The 19,155-nt window shown below is 31.4% G+C and overlaps 2 protein-coding genes across 2 annotated transcripts in view; both read left to right on the top strand.

Moving 5' to 3' along the window:
- Positions 1-11,227: 11,227 nt before the first annotated feature.
- LOC105368764 (ATP-binding cassette sub-family F member 1) lies at positions 11,228-14,286 on the top strand. Its single transcript, XM_011507877.1, has 6 exons — positions 11,228-11,329; positions 11,954-12,362; positions 12,453-12,678; positions 12,755-13,400; positions 13,481-13,659; positions 13,722-14,286. Exons 2-6 carry the CDS (start codon positions 12,025-12,027, stop codon positions 14,214-14,216), a joined length of 1,884 nt encoding a protein of 627 aa, XP_011506179.1. The 5' UTR covers positions 11,228-11,329; positions 11,954-12,024; the 3' UTR covers positions 14,217-14,286.
- A 992-nt stretch (positions 14,287-15,278) lies between these two features.
- LOC105368763 (dual specificity mitogen-activated protein kinase kinase 7) overlaps positions 15,279-19,155 on the top strand; it is a 10,949-nt gene continuing 7,072 nt past the window's right edge. The window contains exons 1-6 of the mRNA XM_011507876.1: positions 15,279-15,551; positions 15,663-15,700; positions 16,087-16,577; positions 16,802-16,981; positions 17,057-17,191; positions 17,373-17,614. Of these exons, the coding sequence (XP_011506178.1) occupies positions 15,430-15,551; positions 15,663-15,700; positions 16,087-16,577; positions 16,802-16,981; positions 17,057-17,191; positions 17,373-17,614 (1,208 nt within the window). The 5' untranslated portion in view covers positions 15,279-15,429. The remainder of the gene's footprint in view (positions 15,552-15,662; positions 15,701-16,086; positions 16,578-16,801; positions 16,982-17,056; positions 17,192-17,372; positions 17,615-19,155) is intronic.

Here is a 19,155-nt window from a genome sequence, read left to right as displayed (position 1 = left end):
ATTAATTTACTTTATTAATTAATTTACTCAATAACTTTACAAACGACATATTGAATAAGTTTCAAACAGGCTGACTAAATTAAGACTAATACTACTTCTCATATGCGTACGTATATATTATTAATGATATATTTTTTGTAATCTTATACTTATTATAATTAAAATATAATTAAAATTATATTTTAGTTTAAACTTCTTTTTAATTTTTAAATATTATATTAAATATTTAAAGAAATATATTATGAACTCAACTAACAACAAAAATCTATTTTAAGTTAAATATATCGCAATTTTATGTAATTATGATATTATTCGCCTCAATATATAAATCATCGATGTAGAATCATAAATTAAGAAATCATATATTTACAAAAACAATAGCAACTAAAATTATAAAAATTAATAAAATTTGAGAAAACATGAACATAGAAAATTTTCATTTATTAAAAATACAGTTTTGGGTTAAAACTTTTTTTTTTTTGAAGATGCTAATAATACTTAGGCATCATTAATTATTTTATGCTATATAATTGCTTGTTCTCATACTATTATTTTGAAATATATTAAATAAAATTTATATCTTATTAATTAATAAGCGATTGTATTATCATTAGATGTCTTAAGAGTTTTTGATTACAAAATGCGAAAATATCTCTCGAAATATGTTCTCCTAGCGTCTGGGGAAGTTTGTTTGGAACGTGTGGGCAGTCGCGCAGGCGCGTCCACCCTCTTTCTTTCGTCTATCATAGGACACCCAAATCCTCATTCTGCTCTCCTGGCGCCACACCGTTTGAATCGTCTTCAAGCTTCTCTTAAGCATCCGGCCGCCATTAACGTATCGCAACAAATCTCTTCTGTCCATTTAAATATGTCGAAAGCCTATGAGTTTCCAAACGGCTTCGCTTTCACTGTATTTCTCTCATTATAAAGTACTTCCCGTAGAAAATCGCTCCTCCGTACTTATGCATACATACATACATTCACACGCCCGCTGATATATATATATATATATATATATATATATATATATACACACACACGCGCGCGCATATATACATATACATGTATATCTATGTGAGGACCATTAAGTACGAGGCACACAATTCTCGTGTGGTAGTAAACTGAGGAGGAAAAAAGGCATTGACTTTCAACTCTATCCGAGTCATACTGCCCTGTTAGAAAAACAACTCGACGCTTTGAAGCTCAATTTGAGGTCAATCCTGTTACCCCCGCTGGCACTTGGAATTATATATAGACTAACGCGAATTTAGTTGCAATTTAACATGAAAGAGAGAGAGAGAGAGAGAGAGAGAGAGGATGAAGAAAAAAAGATAGGAAGAAACAAAGGAATATCCAACAGTGAAAATTGCCTTTTGATATGCTATCGTACTAGTTGTGTCTGCTCTATATTGCATTTATCTACTTAATATATTTCTTTATGTTGAAAGATTTAAAAACATTACGATAAAGTCGTAAAAACTGACTTCTTTTTAAGTCACATTCAATAAATTATTAATTAAGTAATTAAAAATATTTTTTAATTAAAAGCATTGAAAAACACATTTATTCGCACAGTTATATAAATTATATACAAGTTAAAAATGTATTATACATATATTTTATGGAACTTTTTAAATCGAAATTTGATTTATCGTTTACACTACTAATATTGACAAATATTTAAGAAAATATTTACGAAAAGTCATAATCAAAACATTCTTAAAGTAAGAACAAATGTATTGATGAATATTGATATATGTAATCATAATTTTACAGATGCCTACAATTCAATATTGCCGCACTTTCAACACACATGACAACTTATTCAAAATACAGTGACCCTAAGAATTTTCTTTAATTTTTCATAGCAACATCCCATCAGATTTTTATTTTTCTTATCTTATATTAATGTACAAGAACAATTATTTATGTTATAATGTAAACCAACTATTAATAACAAAATTAGACGTAAGTAATAACTAAGTTAATAAAGACATGACATTTTAAATATACATTATTTAAAGAATATCTAATATTTTTGATAAATAAATTAATATATAAAAAGCTTGCGGCATTTAAAAATATTACTTAATTATTGCTATTGATCTTCAAATACATATATAACATATTATTACGATTATTATAATTAATAATCTTGTATTTCAATATTTGAATCTAATATAAAATGCTTTGTAAACGTGGAATATTTATATTTCACATTGATGTTCCTTTTTTAAGGGTAATTGCACAGCATTTCTTTTATACATTAATAAGTAAATATTATATAAATCTAAGAGCCAATATACTTGACAATTATTTGATGCCTAACACACTTAGCTCTCGTTGAATTATTAACATTGAAATTAATTCAACAATTATGCAAAGAGAAAAAAAAACGTTATAACAATGAAGAAAAAAATAGAATATTTATTAGTTAGTAATATACCATTCATGTATATAAGCAAAATTTCTCAAAATCGTTATTCCACATAATTTTATAGGCGATGTATATATTGTACTTATTATATAAAATAAGTAAAATATTACTAGAACTAGAACGTAAACCTTAAATGTATGAGAAATTTTTCGCAAGCTCTAACAAATGATCTGCCTACAAAGAAGTTCTGCTATCCTGTGCAGCGAGGAACCGAGCTTCCTTCCTTCCTTCTTTCCAGCGTGGTGCGGCACAAAAGCACGGGGAAAAAGTTCCTCCCCCACGGAACTCGAATCGCGTAAACGTACGCGGGCATTTGCTCCGACTAAAACCGAAGAATTATGACTTCCTGGTGGCGGGAATGCTTCTGACGCTCTACTTTTGACGTATGACATGACATTGACACGTGCTTGGCCCTCCTGCCAATCAAACTCTTCGGAGTCCCGCGGTATTGCGCGAACTAATCCATTCTGTCATCCTGGTCGACGAGATGTTCCCCGTTCGGCGAGCCTCGACCTGCCCATCCCGAGCACTCCGAGAATCCAACGAGTATATCGCGTATAACGTCCTGATCGCGGGAATATGCGCAAAGGTAAATACGCGAAGAGAGCTGACCTTACGTCCGAGATACCTGCGCTTACGCCAATGCAATCCTCGAGTCCGGTCAATTGTCTGTGGTCGACGCTGACCGCGACCTGCGGAACGCGCAAGTTGAACCGGGACGTACCCTCTGTTACCAGGTGACTAGGAGCGCCCGCGGCAACTCGTCCTTCAAGCCTGATCCTACTGTCCTGGCAGTGAATCGCGCCATTCTACGTGTTGCCTCGGCGCCCTCCGGCCGCGAACTCGCGCCTCGATCCCTGCCCCCTCCCCTCACTCATGTTACCCCCGTGGCGCGTGCCACTTCCGGCTGTCGCCCAACAGGGGCTGAAGAAAGGCTGGAGAAAGGCTAGGAACAGGCTCCCGGTCAACCTCCCGCGCGGTCTAGTGTCCTAAGCTACTACTTCCCGTTCACATCCGGTGAGGCCACTTGCGCGTACTTAGAATAAGCAATGTTATGCAAAAACTTTAACGTATTTTACCATGCAATTTAGCAACAAAAAATTTTTACCTCCTGCCATTGTAATGCATACCACGCGCTTTATACTCTTTCTTTCTTATTTAATTCGACAATATACGCAGCGTACGTATGCATATGTACATATGAATGTATATGTGGATGACTCATACTGGATGCTGTCGATCTCGCTTAATCAATCATCGATACTCCAAGTCGACAATTTATAAGCAATAAAAAGTAATAATTACAGTAAGTACGATGACGCTTTTGAGTAAGAAAATTTTTTTAACTTGACTAAAATTAAACAATAAAATATTAATTAAATTATTAACAAAAAATTTAATAAATAAATAAATAATTTAAACTTACTAAAATTTAAATTACTTTAATTTTTATTTCATTTTATTTTAATTTAATTTATAGATATTTTAAAGTCTGCATAGAACAAAAATTAAATACAAAAAAAAAAAAAAATTAATTACGAACCTTGACACACGTGTTAAAGTTGAAAGTATAAGCAACGGGCAAGTTTACTTTACTACGCTGGAAAGGAGTAATAGAAAAACGTCAGTTGATAACGTATCCTTAGATAATAAAAATATCATTAATTATACATCAACTCTCATTGAAAAATTTTTAATAAAAGTAGTCAAATTTTAATAAAAAATTCCTCAATGGCAAACAGATATTTATTTGATTTGCTAAATTAGTGGAAATTCGATAGCTTTTAATTGCGAGCTGACGGATGACTTATAAGAAATCATGAAGTAAAGCGAAATGGAATTAGACTGAAATAGACAGCCATGACGATAGCGCCTACAAATTGTAAATATAAAATAATTTAGATAGACGGAGAAATTGCTCGTAATTATCTATCGGAGCAGTTATCTATAGATCAAATCGCTCGTACGACCTTCTTTTACGTAACTCCTAACAGCCTAATAGCAAAGGGGCGAAAAGAGGTCTCTCGAGGCACATACTTGAGTCGAGATTGCGACCCTACTTCAACATATCTATAGATAGATGTATTGTTTATCTTTTTTACTACAAGATGTCGAAATACCATAAACAATTAAATATATTTTAGTACTTTTTAATATGAGTGAAAGATAAGAATAATTTCGAGTGATTATGGTCTACAAAATTAACAATACATGTAACAAGAATTTATAAATTAAAAATATGAATTTCCTCAATCAAGAGTAAAATTTAACTTACGAAAAGTTTACATGACATTGCGATAGTTAGTTTGTGTGATATAATTAATAATGACCAAAATTTAATGAAAAAATTCAATATACACAGCACATTTTTCAATACTAGCTTTCCCTTTATGGTTTCATTTTTATTTATTAATTATTATAATGAATGATATTCTCAGATTCATGGACTACACCAAATAATCCTAACAAACTCGCAATCGCTTTCACACATTGTTTTAATGACTTCACAAACTTATACGTTTACACATAAGCATATAAATATGAATATAAAATGATATAAATATCATATAAATATGTCTTGAGTTTCTTAAAGAAACATTTTTTTTTTTTTTTTTTTTTTTTTTTTTTTTTTATCTGAATACCGAGAATAGAACATCACACTTGAGAGTGAAATTTAACATAAATATAATGTTTTTGGAAAAATAAAATTTATTTAACTAAATTATTATAAATGTACATATAATCGAATGAATCTATGTATTTAAATCATAAATTTTAGATTATTAAGCGAACTGGCCAAGTGGAAAACTGCATGTAGAGTTGGTGGCTTATTTTAAATTAATAAATATCAATAAATTGAGGTTCAAAAAAGCGCAATAGTGACTTTGGTGAAAAATCAATGCTTATATGGATTGCCGATCCTTTAACGAGATCAATAGAATTTTTGTTAACAGGGATCAATTGTTCTGAAGCCCTCCTGACAGCCTAATAGCAAAGGGGCGCAAAGGTGTCTCTCGCAACACACGTGCTGGGGATAAAGCAACAACCCTAGTTCAACATCTATAAAAGGATATTGCTTATGCTCTTCCATTCTCTATATTCCTAAATAAAATAGAGTAAAGGTTAGGAGATTCCAAGGGAATGGGAATAATGGTCGACACACGATGAATACGAATCGAAAACTTAACCTGCTTAAGAGAATCTTTTTTTTTTTATATATTCTTACACACGCGTATATATATATATATATATATATATAATTATTACAACTAATTAATATTTCACGCTGGCACAAGTAACTCAATCATTATAATAAACATTGATTTTAATTTATATTTGTATGGTTTTACATTGTGATTAGAAACAATAGTATAATGAATTGCGAGAAATAGAATATGAGATTATAATTAAATTGTTAATACAATATTTAATAATATTCAACCTAAAATAAATGTAAATATTTAAAAAGTTTTGTAAAAATAACATGATAGTAAAAGGAATAACCCAGCTAAATTATTCCAAACTTTGAATAATTAGTTTCATTATTATGAAATTTTATTATCAGATAGATTGATTGATTTATAACGACAGGATAAGGTTAATAATTTGGCAAAGTCTTCGTATATCGTAGAAATATTCATAAAACAATTTTTAAATAATATATTGTCCAAACGAATATATTATATATTATTAATATATTATATTCCAGATTCATGAAGTGGCCTTAAGAAGCCAATTTAAGAGAAATACGAAATGCTTAAGGCGCACTCACGACAATGGACAATAAAATTAACATAAATTGCCGATCTAAGAAAACTCAGCACAACCTTCGAATTTGTCGGCGGCTAATGGCGCGCAATCGCCTCGAGTCATCGATGGCGAAAATTCGCGCGAAGTCACGACGATGCAGCGTCCGGGCATCTCGCTTTATGCGAGCCTAATAGCAAAGGGGCGCAAAGGTGTCTCTGGGGCGTCGCTTAGGCTGCGCGCACCCCAATTCCGTGCTATCGGGGTCGCGCGAGCCTAGTCGCTGGAGGGCGCGACGCACAGGCTTCCATCCCCCTCGAGCTGGTTCCCGCCCGGTCACGCACCCCTTCGTTTGCCAGCTCCGCGCTCACCTGATCCCTGGATTTCGAAATATTCTTCGCGTTTGAGGCAATTACGTGCATTAGTCCAGGCGTCGCTGCGGCTTTAATCCAACTTGCCTGCTGCTACAGACCCTCTCCAGTTTGTCGCTTCTCCTCCTCCTCTCCCCCTCCCCTCCCCCATCACCCCTTCCCATAATTTACCCCCACCACCGCCCCGACACCAAATGCCAAGCGTCTACCCCTGCGCGCCTTTGAACTTCCCCGATGAAGCTCACTTATTGGCTCTTTGTCGATATTCGCTACTTTCCACTTTAGCTCGGGGCTGTGAATTCAATTTCAACGTACCCCAAGCCGCAAACCAAGTCGATAATGATTTCGATGTTTTATTAAGCGAGCTTTGTCGGGCGCAATATCGACAATAGTATTTCGCTGCGATCAAGTAAGTAGTCTCTTGATTTGCTCAATAGTTTTTGAATAAAGATGCCCTTGATTCAGCGATTGTTGTCGTTTAAAATATACGGAAACCTGTTACGGCATTATAATGATCGGCTACTTGGACCAGAACGATTATCTCGTTTAAAATTACGATACTCGGTTGTTCGTTAAATTAAGGTTATTTAATGTCCATATAGTTAATGTTTTAAACGAGTGAATATTATATTAAAGGTAACTCTGGCTCTGTTTCACGAATTTCATGGAGTAACCCGATTGATGGCTCGTCGTCGGGATCGTATTCAATGTCTTTGAATTTGATTATAGATGGCTGCCGTGGTATTCTCGGAGGTACACATGGCGGTGGTTGCATCAAAATAATCTCAATCTTCTCTTTCATCACTTTTAAATCAGAATGACATTTGATGATGTTGGCACTTTTTCCCGCATAATTTATTATTTTCACAATAGTTTTATCGCAAACAGTCATCTAATAAAGAATTTCGTAATGTTAAGGATATCCCCATAATTGATAATTTAATGATTTTGAATATTAATACAATTAAATTCTCCTTACATGTTTGTCGTCTGCATTTTCATTTGAATTTTCATTTTCTATGTTTTCATAATTTTCTGGCACTATTATTAGAACCCTAATATTTTAAACGTTCAACCATATAAAAATCAATACCATATTAATAAAACAAATGCAAAGATAATTTACCTATTAGGCGGAGAATCAGTCATGTCAAGATTCTTAAATTCGAGAGTAGTGGTAACAAATCCGGTTAACACCCATCCTTTTTTTACATTCATCGATCTGTTTAAAAAGTGCTGCGAATGAGACAAATTATCAAATGAAAATTGATGAAAATATAAATATTAAGGTAATATAAGTGCATTGAGAGTGAAAAAATTCATAAACGAAACTCTGAGCATTTCAAAGTCTATTTATCATTTCTATAATACACGCTATTTCAAAAATGGCATCTATTAATTTTGAAATAAAAAGAGAAAATATTGTTTTCAAATAATACATTAAATTATAAAACTGAAAAATTGGATATTTTTTTTTTTTTTTTATACGTATCAGTTAAACAAAATACGACAAGTTCATATTGCTCTCAAGTTCTTGTACGAATCCTATTTACCTCAAAGGCTTCAATTTTTATATTAACTGGCAAATTATTTAAATTCGCAGTTTCTTTCGCTTCTTGTAATTTATCGCCCAATTCAGAATCGCATAAACAAATTTTCTCCAAAACTTCGTGAAAATCGACTAAAAATTATAAATAACATATGTAATTTTTTTAAAGTGGTTATTTTACGAAAACGTAATTTTTTTTAATTCCATACTGTGAAATAAATTAAATACTTGAGCAATATGTTGGGCTAAGCATTTACATCTTAATGAATCAGTAGCATCTATTAATAATATACGTAGGCTGCTTGTGCCGTGAAAATAATTTCTAAATTTAATTGAATTCAAGCATTCCTCGGCGATATTTACTATTTGTTTATTTTTAGCATGTATCGTCTATCATAAAATAATAAAAATTAGAATAAAAAAAAAAAAAAAAAAAAAAATAGATGCACGGAGTGAAACTATATGTTATAAATTTTTACAACCATTATAAATTTTGAGAAAACTTGCCGCAATCCATGTATCTCTTTATTGTAATTAAAATTTGCTATATTCTCCAGTGATGTAGTTGATTTAGTGACTATATGGTGAAAAGTTGATTAAAATATGTATTAAATTTTACGATATCTGGCATTATTTCAAATTATTTCAAATTGACATACCCGATGAGATAATATCGATAACATGCGTTGGAATTATTCCACTACGTTGCAAACAGCGAGCATCTTCATTCGTTCTGGGAAAATCTGCATTGATGATACACTTTGGACATATGCAGTATAAAATAATACTTATTTTATACTATATTATTGATTTAATGATAAATTTTACAATACCTAATAATATCCATCCGTCACAATTATTTTTCATATAATTGTTTAAAATTATTCTTAATTTTTCAATAATAATCGATGATTTCACTTCGGGTATCTATTATAATAATATATTAGAAATAAATTGGTGCTCGTTAAAAAGTAAAAAAGCAATGTAGCCTTACAAATTCTTCATCACAAAGAATATCATTTAATGTGACTACAGGAACATTTAATTTGTTTCTCAGAATATTAGACAATTGTGATTTATCTATTAAATATATTTGCGTTTAGTTGATTAAGGAAGCAATAATTTATTGCATTGTTTCGTTGTAATTACCAAATTCCGGCAAAGATAAAATAATTATTCTTGGAGCATCGAGTCTTCTTGCTGCGTGATATAAGCTTTGTTTCAAAAAAAGCACATGATCTTCTGGCTTTTTAATCAGCAACATCGTGGACAACTCCTATATTATTATAGCGTTTATTTGAATTTTTTAAGAGATATATTGTTTTAAGATAAAAAAAAAATTATTAAATTGAAAAGTAATATATCTAATATAATAATCGTATAAAATAACAAGCCTAAGAAAATCAAACAATTATCTTAGTTAAAATCATAAATTAAATTTTACTTATTATTTAGTTTTCAGTTGAATGTATTGAATTTAATTTAATATTTAATTATATGAATTGAGCCATATTGTCGGCTACGACATTTGAAAAATATTGAAGTCAAAACATGTAATAAGAGAAAATTTAATTTTTGTTTATTTAAAATTTAATTCATACCGCGACATTTGAACGTAACTTTTTATTTCCTTATTTACGAGATTTACACGGAGTTTGAATAATACTACGTATTAAATAAATATTAATATATTCTAATTAGATTGCGTTTTGCTTATTTAACGCGACCCTTAATTTTTAATGTCGATACTCGTCAATATTTCCGATACGTATAATTAACACAAAAGTCTTGATAATTATATTTAAATTATTAATATTACCATTATAATTATCTAAAAATTATTCATAAATACTTTATATGATATGAAGATCAATCTAAACCTAATTATCAACCTAAACCTGATTTATTTGAATGAGTATAAAATTTTTCTTTTTAACGTAGAAAAAATATGAAATTAATACATTCATAAAAATTGAAGTATTTTGTTATTATTACATATTAAATGGCAACTAATTCTAGTCATCAGACAGCATATGCATTTAATGTAGCTTAAGTACATATTATTTTTTCAGTCCTAATTTTATATTAACTATTTAAATTTTTATAATATAATTTATAATTTATTAATTATTTATTATCGATAAATTTTTGTAAATGTGCTACTCATACTATTATGCATTCATTACATTTGTTTAATTTTTTAAAATATTTTTTACCAAATTTCCACAATTAAATTCTTCATTTATGATAATTAAATCAAATTTTGTCTAAAACTATACATTTTATGCATAAGTAACCTATGAATTCAACTATAACAATATAATTATTAGAATTTAAATACCGTGTTTGAATTATGATTTATAGTAATTTAATGATTTTGAAAAGGGGAACAAACTATTCGTAGCAAAAAAAAAACATAATAAAATTATCATTTCAATTTTAATAGAAATTTAAAGTGATATGAAATTATGAAATAAAAATATCTTACCTGAAATAATGCGAAAATTCGATGCTTTTCAAAATAAGATATAAATCGTTCTGAAATTTTAAGCGAATCCTGTGAATTGGAATTTCTACCTCTAGTTTTCATCATTTTAACGTATTTATTTCAAATACTTATTGAATCGATTCGATAATTGCTTGAAATTATGCATAAAAACAAAATGTAGATGAATCATCTATCTTGGAATATATTTTGAAAAAATAACATATATTATTTTAGTTTTCCTTTAATTAATTTTGTTATTCGATAGATAGTTTACCAATTTAAAATATTTATTGTATAAATATTTCTATTGATTGACTTATTTTAGTAAAACTTTTGCGTATAGTTCTGTTATAGATAATTTTAATTATTTTTCTATTTTCATAAATTTCATACGATAATAAACTGACTAAAATATGTATACTATAAATTGTAATAAATTGATTGGCAATTTGTTAATTTTTTTATTTTTTAATTTATAAGGAGTTATAATTTTTTATCGGAATTATTATATAATAAATTAGGGTCGATTGATTTAATGATTAATCTGATAATACAAGTGCAACTTTCTTTTCCATAAAATTACAGGAAACTTTTTAAGATACAAAAACAATTATTCACAAAAGAGATTCGATTCATAGTTGCGAAAAGAATCATGAATTTGATATTTCATAGTCGTTACTAGATGAAACGAAGCAGGATCAAGTTAACGTGACATCTTTACGATATTTTTGATCAAGGTTTTTTTTTTCAATTTTCAGTTTAAAATCTTGCATATGTTGACAAATATTAATATTACATTTAAATCTTAATGAATTAGTTAATTAATTAGTTGAGTTAATTGGAAATTTATAATTAAATGTTCGAAAGGGTAAAGATAAATAGTAAAAACATTAATTATAATACTAACGACAACGATAAAATAATTGTTGAAATTTATACTTTAATATTTAAATATCAATTAATTTAGTTATCCATACAACATTTTTATGATTGATAACCTATCATTCTTTGTGAAATGTGAAAGTATTTCGAGGTTAGGTAGCACCACGTTTTCTTTATAAATTTCTTGGATACTACGACAATTGAAAGTACCACTTACATCGATTATTAAGTTTTTGCAAATAAATCTGAACCTTTTCATACAGTGAGTAGACCAGTAAGATCTATTTTTTTTATGTTATTTTAACTACAGGTTTTCTTAATATGGCATCTAATTTAATCGCTTATTTAAGAATATTAATCGAGCAGATTTTTCTTTTTTGCAAATCAGGATTACCGGAAGCAGTCTAGCAGCTGTTCTTAATTTTTTCCATAATATCAAAATCATTTATTAACTAAACTGTTGTTGTTTTATCTAATAGTTATAGTCGTTTTAACGTGCTGCTACGACCAACAATAAAGTTCTTTAGTATCAAAATTAAAATCTCAAAACATGTCGGATCTGGAACAGAACATTGCCGATTTAGAAATCGAAGGAACAGGCAAGAAAAAGCTAACTCACAAAGAAAAAAAAAAATTAAAGAAAAGGCAAGATTATGAAAAAACCATTGAAATGTTGACGAAAACTGGTGGTCAGGGGCACAGTGAATTAGAGTCGAATTTTACTGTTTCTCAAAGAGCAACCCAAAATCGTGGTGGTCAACAGCTGGAAAATGCTGTAGATATTAAAATTGAAAATTTCAGTATCGCGGCAAAAGGCAAAGAATTGTTCACTAACGCTACTCTTCTCATTGCACAAAGCAGACGGTATGGTCTGGTAGGTCCTAACGGGTAAGTAACATTTATCTGATTTATAATTTTATAAACATTAATTATTTAAAAAAAAGTAAATTACGTATCATAGACTCTGTATATTTATAGACATGGGAAAACTACGTTATTGCGTCATATCGCAAAGAGGGCATTTAATATTCCTCCGAATATTGATATTCTTTACTGTGAACAAGAAGTTATAGCTGATGACACTTCAGCGGTACAAGTGGTATTGAAAGCCGATGTTAAATGTAATGATTTATTACAAGAATGCAAAGAATTGGAAGAGCAAGTAGAGCAAGGTAATTCCGAAGCTGAAAGCAGATTGTCGAAAGTAAGATTATATTTCTATTACAAGAGACTATTCAAATAATCAGTATACATTCTCTTACTTCTCAATAAAATTTTAGGTGTACGAAGAATTAGAAGCTATAGAAGCTTATTCGGCGGAACCTAAAGCACGTAGAATCCTTGCTGGTTTAGGATTCAGTAAACAGATGCAAGATCGAGCGACAAAACACTTTTCCGGTGGTTGGCGTATGAGAGTATCTTTAGCAAGAGCATTGTTTTTAGAACCTACATTATTATTGTTGGACGAACCAACAAATCATTTAGATTTAAATGCTGTTATTTGGCTAGATAATTATTTACAAAGTTGGAAAAAAACGTTATTGGTTGTGTCTCACGACCAAAGTTTTTTAGATAATGTTTGTACAGATATTGTACATTTAGATCAACAAAAATTATTTTATTATAAGGGTAATTATAGTATGTTCAAAAAAATGTATACTCAAAAAAGTAAAGAAATGATCAAAGCTTACGAGCAGCAAGAGAAACGCTTAAAGAATTTAAAATCTCAGGGTCAGAGTAAGAAACAAGCAGAGAAAAAACAAAAGGAAACCCTTACGAGAAAGCAGGAGAAAAATAAGACCAAAATTCAGAAGCAGGAAGAAGATGTTGGACCAACAGAACTATTACAAAAGCCAAGAGAATATGTTGTTAAATTCAGTTTTCCGGATCCACCACCGCTTCAACCTCCTATTCTAGGGCTTCACAGTAATTTTTATGCTTTTAATTAATTATAATTGATTGTATATTGAAATTAAATTTTGATCGACATCAATTAATTTGTTTAGATGTAACGTTTGCTTATAATGGCCAGAAGCCTTTACTAATCGATGCTGATTTTGGAATAGATTTGAATTCGCGTATTGCTATTGTAGGACCTAATGGCGTTGGCAAAACAACATTTTTAAAATTATTAGTTGGTGAATTAATACCGACAAAAGGAGAACTTATTAAGAATCATAGATTGGTAAGATAAAACGTATATTTATAATAAAATTGAAATATATGTTCTTTTTATGTATTATTCAGAGGATAGGAAGATTCGACCAACATTCTGGAGAGCATCTCACGGCTGAAGAAACTCCAACCGAATATTTAATGCGTTTATTCGATCTTCCGTATGAAAAAGCACGAAAGCAGTTAGGAACTTTTGGCTTAAGTTCTCATGCACATACCATTAAAATGAAAGATCTGTCTGGTGGACAAAAAGCACGAGTTGCTTTAGCTGAACTTTGTCTTAATGCACCCGATGTGCTTGTTTTGGACGAGCCCACAAATAATTTGGATATAGAATCTATCGATGCCTTGGGTGAAGCAATAACCAGATATAAGGGTGGTGTCGTTATTGTTTCTCACGATGAGCGACTTATTAGAAACACGGAGTGCTGCTTATATGTAATGGAAACTCAGTCGATTTATGAATTTGATGTTGATTTTGACAAGTATAGAAAGGAATTGCTTGAAAGTTTGGGAGAATGTATTAATAACCCAAGTATCACAGCAAATGCTGCTATTGTTCAGTGATTTGTAAATGGAATATTTATACTTATAGAAAAATGAAAAAGATGTTTTAACATATTGATTTATAGTAAGAAAAGAAACAGCAAACATTTTACTTTATAAACAGTTTTATCAAAAAATTCACTCTTTATATTTATGATTTCAGTTTAAATGTAATATACAATGCAATAATAAAAAATTGTACATAAAAGTGTAATTTTCATTTGTAAATATGCTACTGGCTTTTATAAAATAATTATTATGCGAAACTTTATATAATTATTAATACTGAATTGCTATTTCAGTTAGTCAAATAAAAACATGAATTAAAAAGCATAAAAAGAACAGAGAATTTTATATAGAAAATGAAATTATACACGATCGTTATTAATTTAATTAACTTTATTCATAAACAATTGAAGTAAATTTTAAACATATTTTTAGTATTTAATAGCAGTTTGACAAATTAATGCATTTAAAGTGAATTTCATTTCATCTACCTCATTAAATTCCTATCCCAAGACGGAATAAGTGCTTCATAATTTTTTAAATGAAAACTATATATTTTACAATCATTAATCTCTGAGAACGACATGTCGAAATTTTAATTAAAATAGTTATAATCATGCACACACTTTTGTGTGTGTGTGTGTGTGTGCAGTATAAAACGGTCGTTTAGATGCGCCAAAGTATTTTACGCGTGGAGAAAACGTGAGAACGATGGAAGGAGAAACAAAATTTAAAAAAATATAAGGAATAGAACAAGAAGCCTACGTTTCAACTTTTCAAGGTAATAATTTATTGGCTTAAGTATACAACACAAATTGAATCTGGCTAGTAGTAGATCTGTCCAGTGTCTACTGTCGTTAAATAGACCTCCTCTTTCCTTGTCTTCTCCTTTTTTGCTTTTCTCGCTCCGTCTCTCACTTTCTCTTTTTCCCACTCGCTCACTCTATCTTTCTTCGGTCATCACTGTCCTCTCTTGTATCTTCTGCCTCCTCTCTCAACCGCACGTTCCCTCTCACTCTCTCCCTTTCATTCTCTCCTATTTCTATCTCCTTTGTACTCTTCCTCTCTCGCTCCCTCTTTTTCTACTCGGCGCGCGCGCTGCCAAAAAGGGCAGATAAGTGATGCGAAAATTGTCAAGCTGCGCCAACCGCGAGCTGCTGTCGCTGTCGTTGTCGTTCCGTCTGTGTTTCTGCGCCGTCAAAGTGCCGTCGTCGCCGTCCTCGTCGCGATGTCGAGCACGCTGGAAAACCAGATTTTAAATCTTCAGGAACGACTCAGGGCGGAGAATCAGCTGAGGGACAAGGACAAACAACAGGGCAGTGAGATGCAACAACAGCAGCAGCACCAGCAGCACCAGCAGCACCAGCACCAGCACCAGCACCAGCACCAGCACCAGCAGCACCAGAACCAGCACCAGCATCAGCATCTACAACCCTCGCCTATGGCTAAACCCGCTGCCAGCCCCTGTTTGAGTCCTGCTCTTGCAAGGCCCAAACAACGTAAGTTTTCTATTCAACCCTCGCAGATTAGATTGTTCACGTATTCGATCTTACAAGAGACGAATTTTTGTAAATTCTGTACAGGTTATGTTGTTTGCATTATATATTTTAATCCTCTCCGCCCCCTTTTATATGCACACGTAGGTACTCCCGATTAACCACCGATTACATAAAGTATCGATATTTGAATTATTCGTAAATCTTAAATACTTTGTATGAAGTATGCCAGAATGTCAAATGTCATTTAAACCTTTGACTTTGCTGAAAATGTAATTACAAATTTCGATAAAGTAATTGATCAGAACCTCTTACTTCAAGTCATTACAATACCAAACTCTGTTTTTTATGAAATAATTTGATCCTTGGTTTTCACATTTGCCAAACAGTTGGTGACATGGGAACTCCGACAAGACCTAGAAGGCAGCTGGATCTGCCGGTTTCGCATATGATACCATTTAAAAGACACGATGGCGAAGTTGAATCCAAATTACAAGAGATTATGAAAATGAATGGTATTCTCACTATCAATGGTCAGAAATATCATACAGACATGAAAGATCTGGAGCATTTGGGAGAACTTGGTAATGGCACTTGTGGGCACGTTGTCAAAATGAGGCATAAGCCTAGTGGAGTTGTCATAGCTGTAAAACAAATGCGTCGATCAGGAAATGCGGATGAAAATAAAAGAATAATTATGGATTTGGACGTAGTTCTGAAATCTCATGATTGTCCATATATTGTGCAATGCCTTGGCTGTTTTATTACTGAATCCGATGTATGGATTTGTATGGAATTAATGGTTACATGTTTAGATAAGCTTTTGAAGAGGAGTAGACAAGCCATACCCGAAGATTTTTTGGGCAAAGTAACAGTAGCAGTAAGTATTAATTATATTAGAATGGTTAAATCTGCCTATTGCCATTTGTAATGCGTTTGAAGTCGATTATTTATATTTGTAATAATAAAACAATTATATTTATAAGATAAGTCTTAATTCTTTCCATTATTAAAGCAGTAAGCAAGGTTTTACTATAGTTAAGCATAATTATTAACTATTAATTATTAATTGATATTACTTAAAATATGCATTTATTATAATAGACGGTGAAAGCTTTGTCGTATTTGAAAGAAAAACACGGAGTTATTCACAGAGATGTTAAACCCAGCAATATTCTTTTAGACGAAACAGGTGGAGTTAAACTATGCGATTTTGGAATATCTGGTCGTTTAGTTGATAGTAAAGCTAAGACGCGAAGTGCTGGTTGCGCTGCATATATGGCTGTAAACATTCTGATAATTATTATGATTTCAAGTGAGATAATTTAAACATTATTTAAAGATCGAATTTTATTTTAGCCTGAAAGAATAGATCCACCGGATCCTACAAAACCTGATTATGATATTAGAGCAGATGTTTGGAGTCTAGGTATTACGTTAGTAGAATTAGCCACTGGAGTATTTCCGTACCGAGACTGCAAGACTGATTTTGAGGTGAATATAATGCATAGTTTCAGTTAAGTTTATACAATACTACGAGTTATGGTTTGTAATCTACATAGATCAAGTAAATGTATTTCACCAATTGCTTATCATGATTTAACTATAATATTTCTCATCAGTGACTTTGTTTTCTTAAATACCTTTCTTTAATTTTATTGCTTTATTATCTCAGGTACTGAGCAGGGTGGTACAAGACGATCCTCCTTCTCTACCCTCTGATGCACTATTCTCAGCGGAATTTCAAAGTTTTGTTAGTTGCTGCCTTACGAAAAATTATAAGCAACGGCCAAAGTATAATAAATTAATGGAACATCCCTTTATTCGAAAATATGAAGCTCAACAAGATACAAACTCATCGATCCCCACCTCTGGTTGTCAGTGGTTTTACAGAGTTATGCAACAACTTGAACCAAGGTGAGTAGTATAGAAAATTAAAAGTATTTATCTCTTAAAAAATTGTTATGTAGAATTGTTATACATACATATATATATATATATATATATATATATGTATATATATACACCCACACACACACACACACACACACACACACGTGCGTACGTACGTATGTATATATATATGCATGCATGTTCGTACATGCATACTTACGCATGTAGATACGTATGTATTTATGTATGAATTTATTTATGTATGCATGCATGTATGTATGTATGTATGCATGCACTTGCGTGCACATGCATATACGTATGCATGCATGCATGCATGCACGTATGATGTACTTACGTACGTATTTATGTATGTGTTTATGTGGTTGTATGCGTATGTGTATGTGTGTGTGTATCGACGCGCGCGCGCGTGTGTGTGTGTGTGTGTGTGTATGCATAGGTAAATTATCGGTTGTATTTTTTTTTCTAGAAATATAAGTTTTCACAGAGTACTGTGTTATAATATTTTATTTATTTTAATTGATTGTAAGCATTGAAAATAGTTAAGAATTATCAAATACACGGCATGATTGATTCCCGACTAATGTAGTAATGTTTGGTTTGGTCTGTCTGTAACGGGTAACGCGTAACGTTATGCTAGTTATAATCGAAATTTTTTGCAGCATTAATTTTTTATCTTTAATCTTTGTTATTGTTATAATTACTGTACCTGTTCTTTCATTTATTTATTTACTATTTAATTTCTCTCATTGAAATGTCATTATGATAAAAAGTAATGAACTACATATTACAGAATACAATTATTACAAATTCCAATGCTAGTGTGGACTCATTAGTACAAATCCAATATTAAACGTTTGCGTGCGTATTAAATTGTGTTACAGCGTTGAGCTTGAGGGAGGCAGCGCGGCGTAGCATCCCTACTCCTTACACCCTTGTTCTTCTCATTTACAATCACCAACACCATTGTCCCTCTGCAAAAAAAGTCTCTGAAAATCCCGAAAAAATATTAATGAAAGCAACCATCGAAAAAAAGAGAAACATAGCAAAACACAAAAAGAGAAAGTACACCTCAAAAACGTCCAAAAAAAAAACTGTCCACTTTTCATTTCGAGTTGTTTGGTTTGTGCACGCGCCTGTTACACATCCCACCCTCAACCCCCATTCATGGTAAGCATTCTTTTTATTTATTTCAATATTCGTTTTTTACGTCTATCAGCATATTTGCAACGCATTCAAAATTCATAAAAACAAAATATTTGCGTCCTCTTTGTAAAATGTTGATTTTCACTGCTATGTAATGCGTTTATGTAATCTATATATATATATATATATATGTGTGTGTGTGTGTGTGCGTGTGTGCGTGCGTATGTGTGTGTATGCGTGCGCGCGCGCGCGCGCGTATGTATATAAATATATGTATATTTATTTATACATACACATATACATATTCATTTTTCAATTTTCAATTTTCAATTTTCAAAATATTCCATTATTTACTAATGTAACCTTTTATATACATGTGTGTGTGTGTGTGTGTGTGTGTG

This window comes from Ceratosolen solmsi, unplaced genomic scaffold, assembly GCF_000503995.2.
Source record: "Ceratosolen solmsi marchali unplaced genomic scaffold, CerSol_1.0 scaffold1, whole genome shotgun sequence".
Classification (NCBI taxonomy): Eukaryota; Metazoa; Arthropoda; class Insecta; order Hymenoptera; family Agaonidae; genus Ceratosolen; species Ceratosolen solmsi.
The sequence above is the reverse complement of the archived record's forward strand: the minus strand, read 5'-3'. Positions and strand labels throughout refer to the sequence as shown.

What these genes read in the sequence shown, in the direction of transcription:
- LOC105368764 (XM_011507877.1), top strand. Translation starts at nt 12,025, where the DNA reads ATGTCGGATCTGGAACAGAACATTGCCGATTTAGAAATCGAAGGAACA. An exon ending in CTGAAAGCAGATTGTCGAAA is followed by an intron (nt 12,679 to 12,754) that starts GTAAGATTATAT and finishes ATAAAATTTTAG; the next exon opens with GTGTACGAAGAATTAGAAGC. An exon ending in TCCTATTCTAGGGCTTCACA is followed by an intron (nt 13,401 to 13,480) that starts GTAATTTTTATG and finishes TAATTTGTTTAG; the next exon opens with ATGTAACGTTTGCTTATAAT.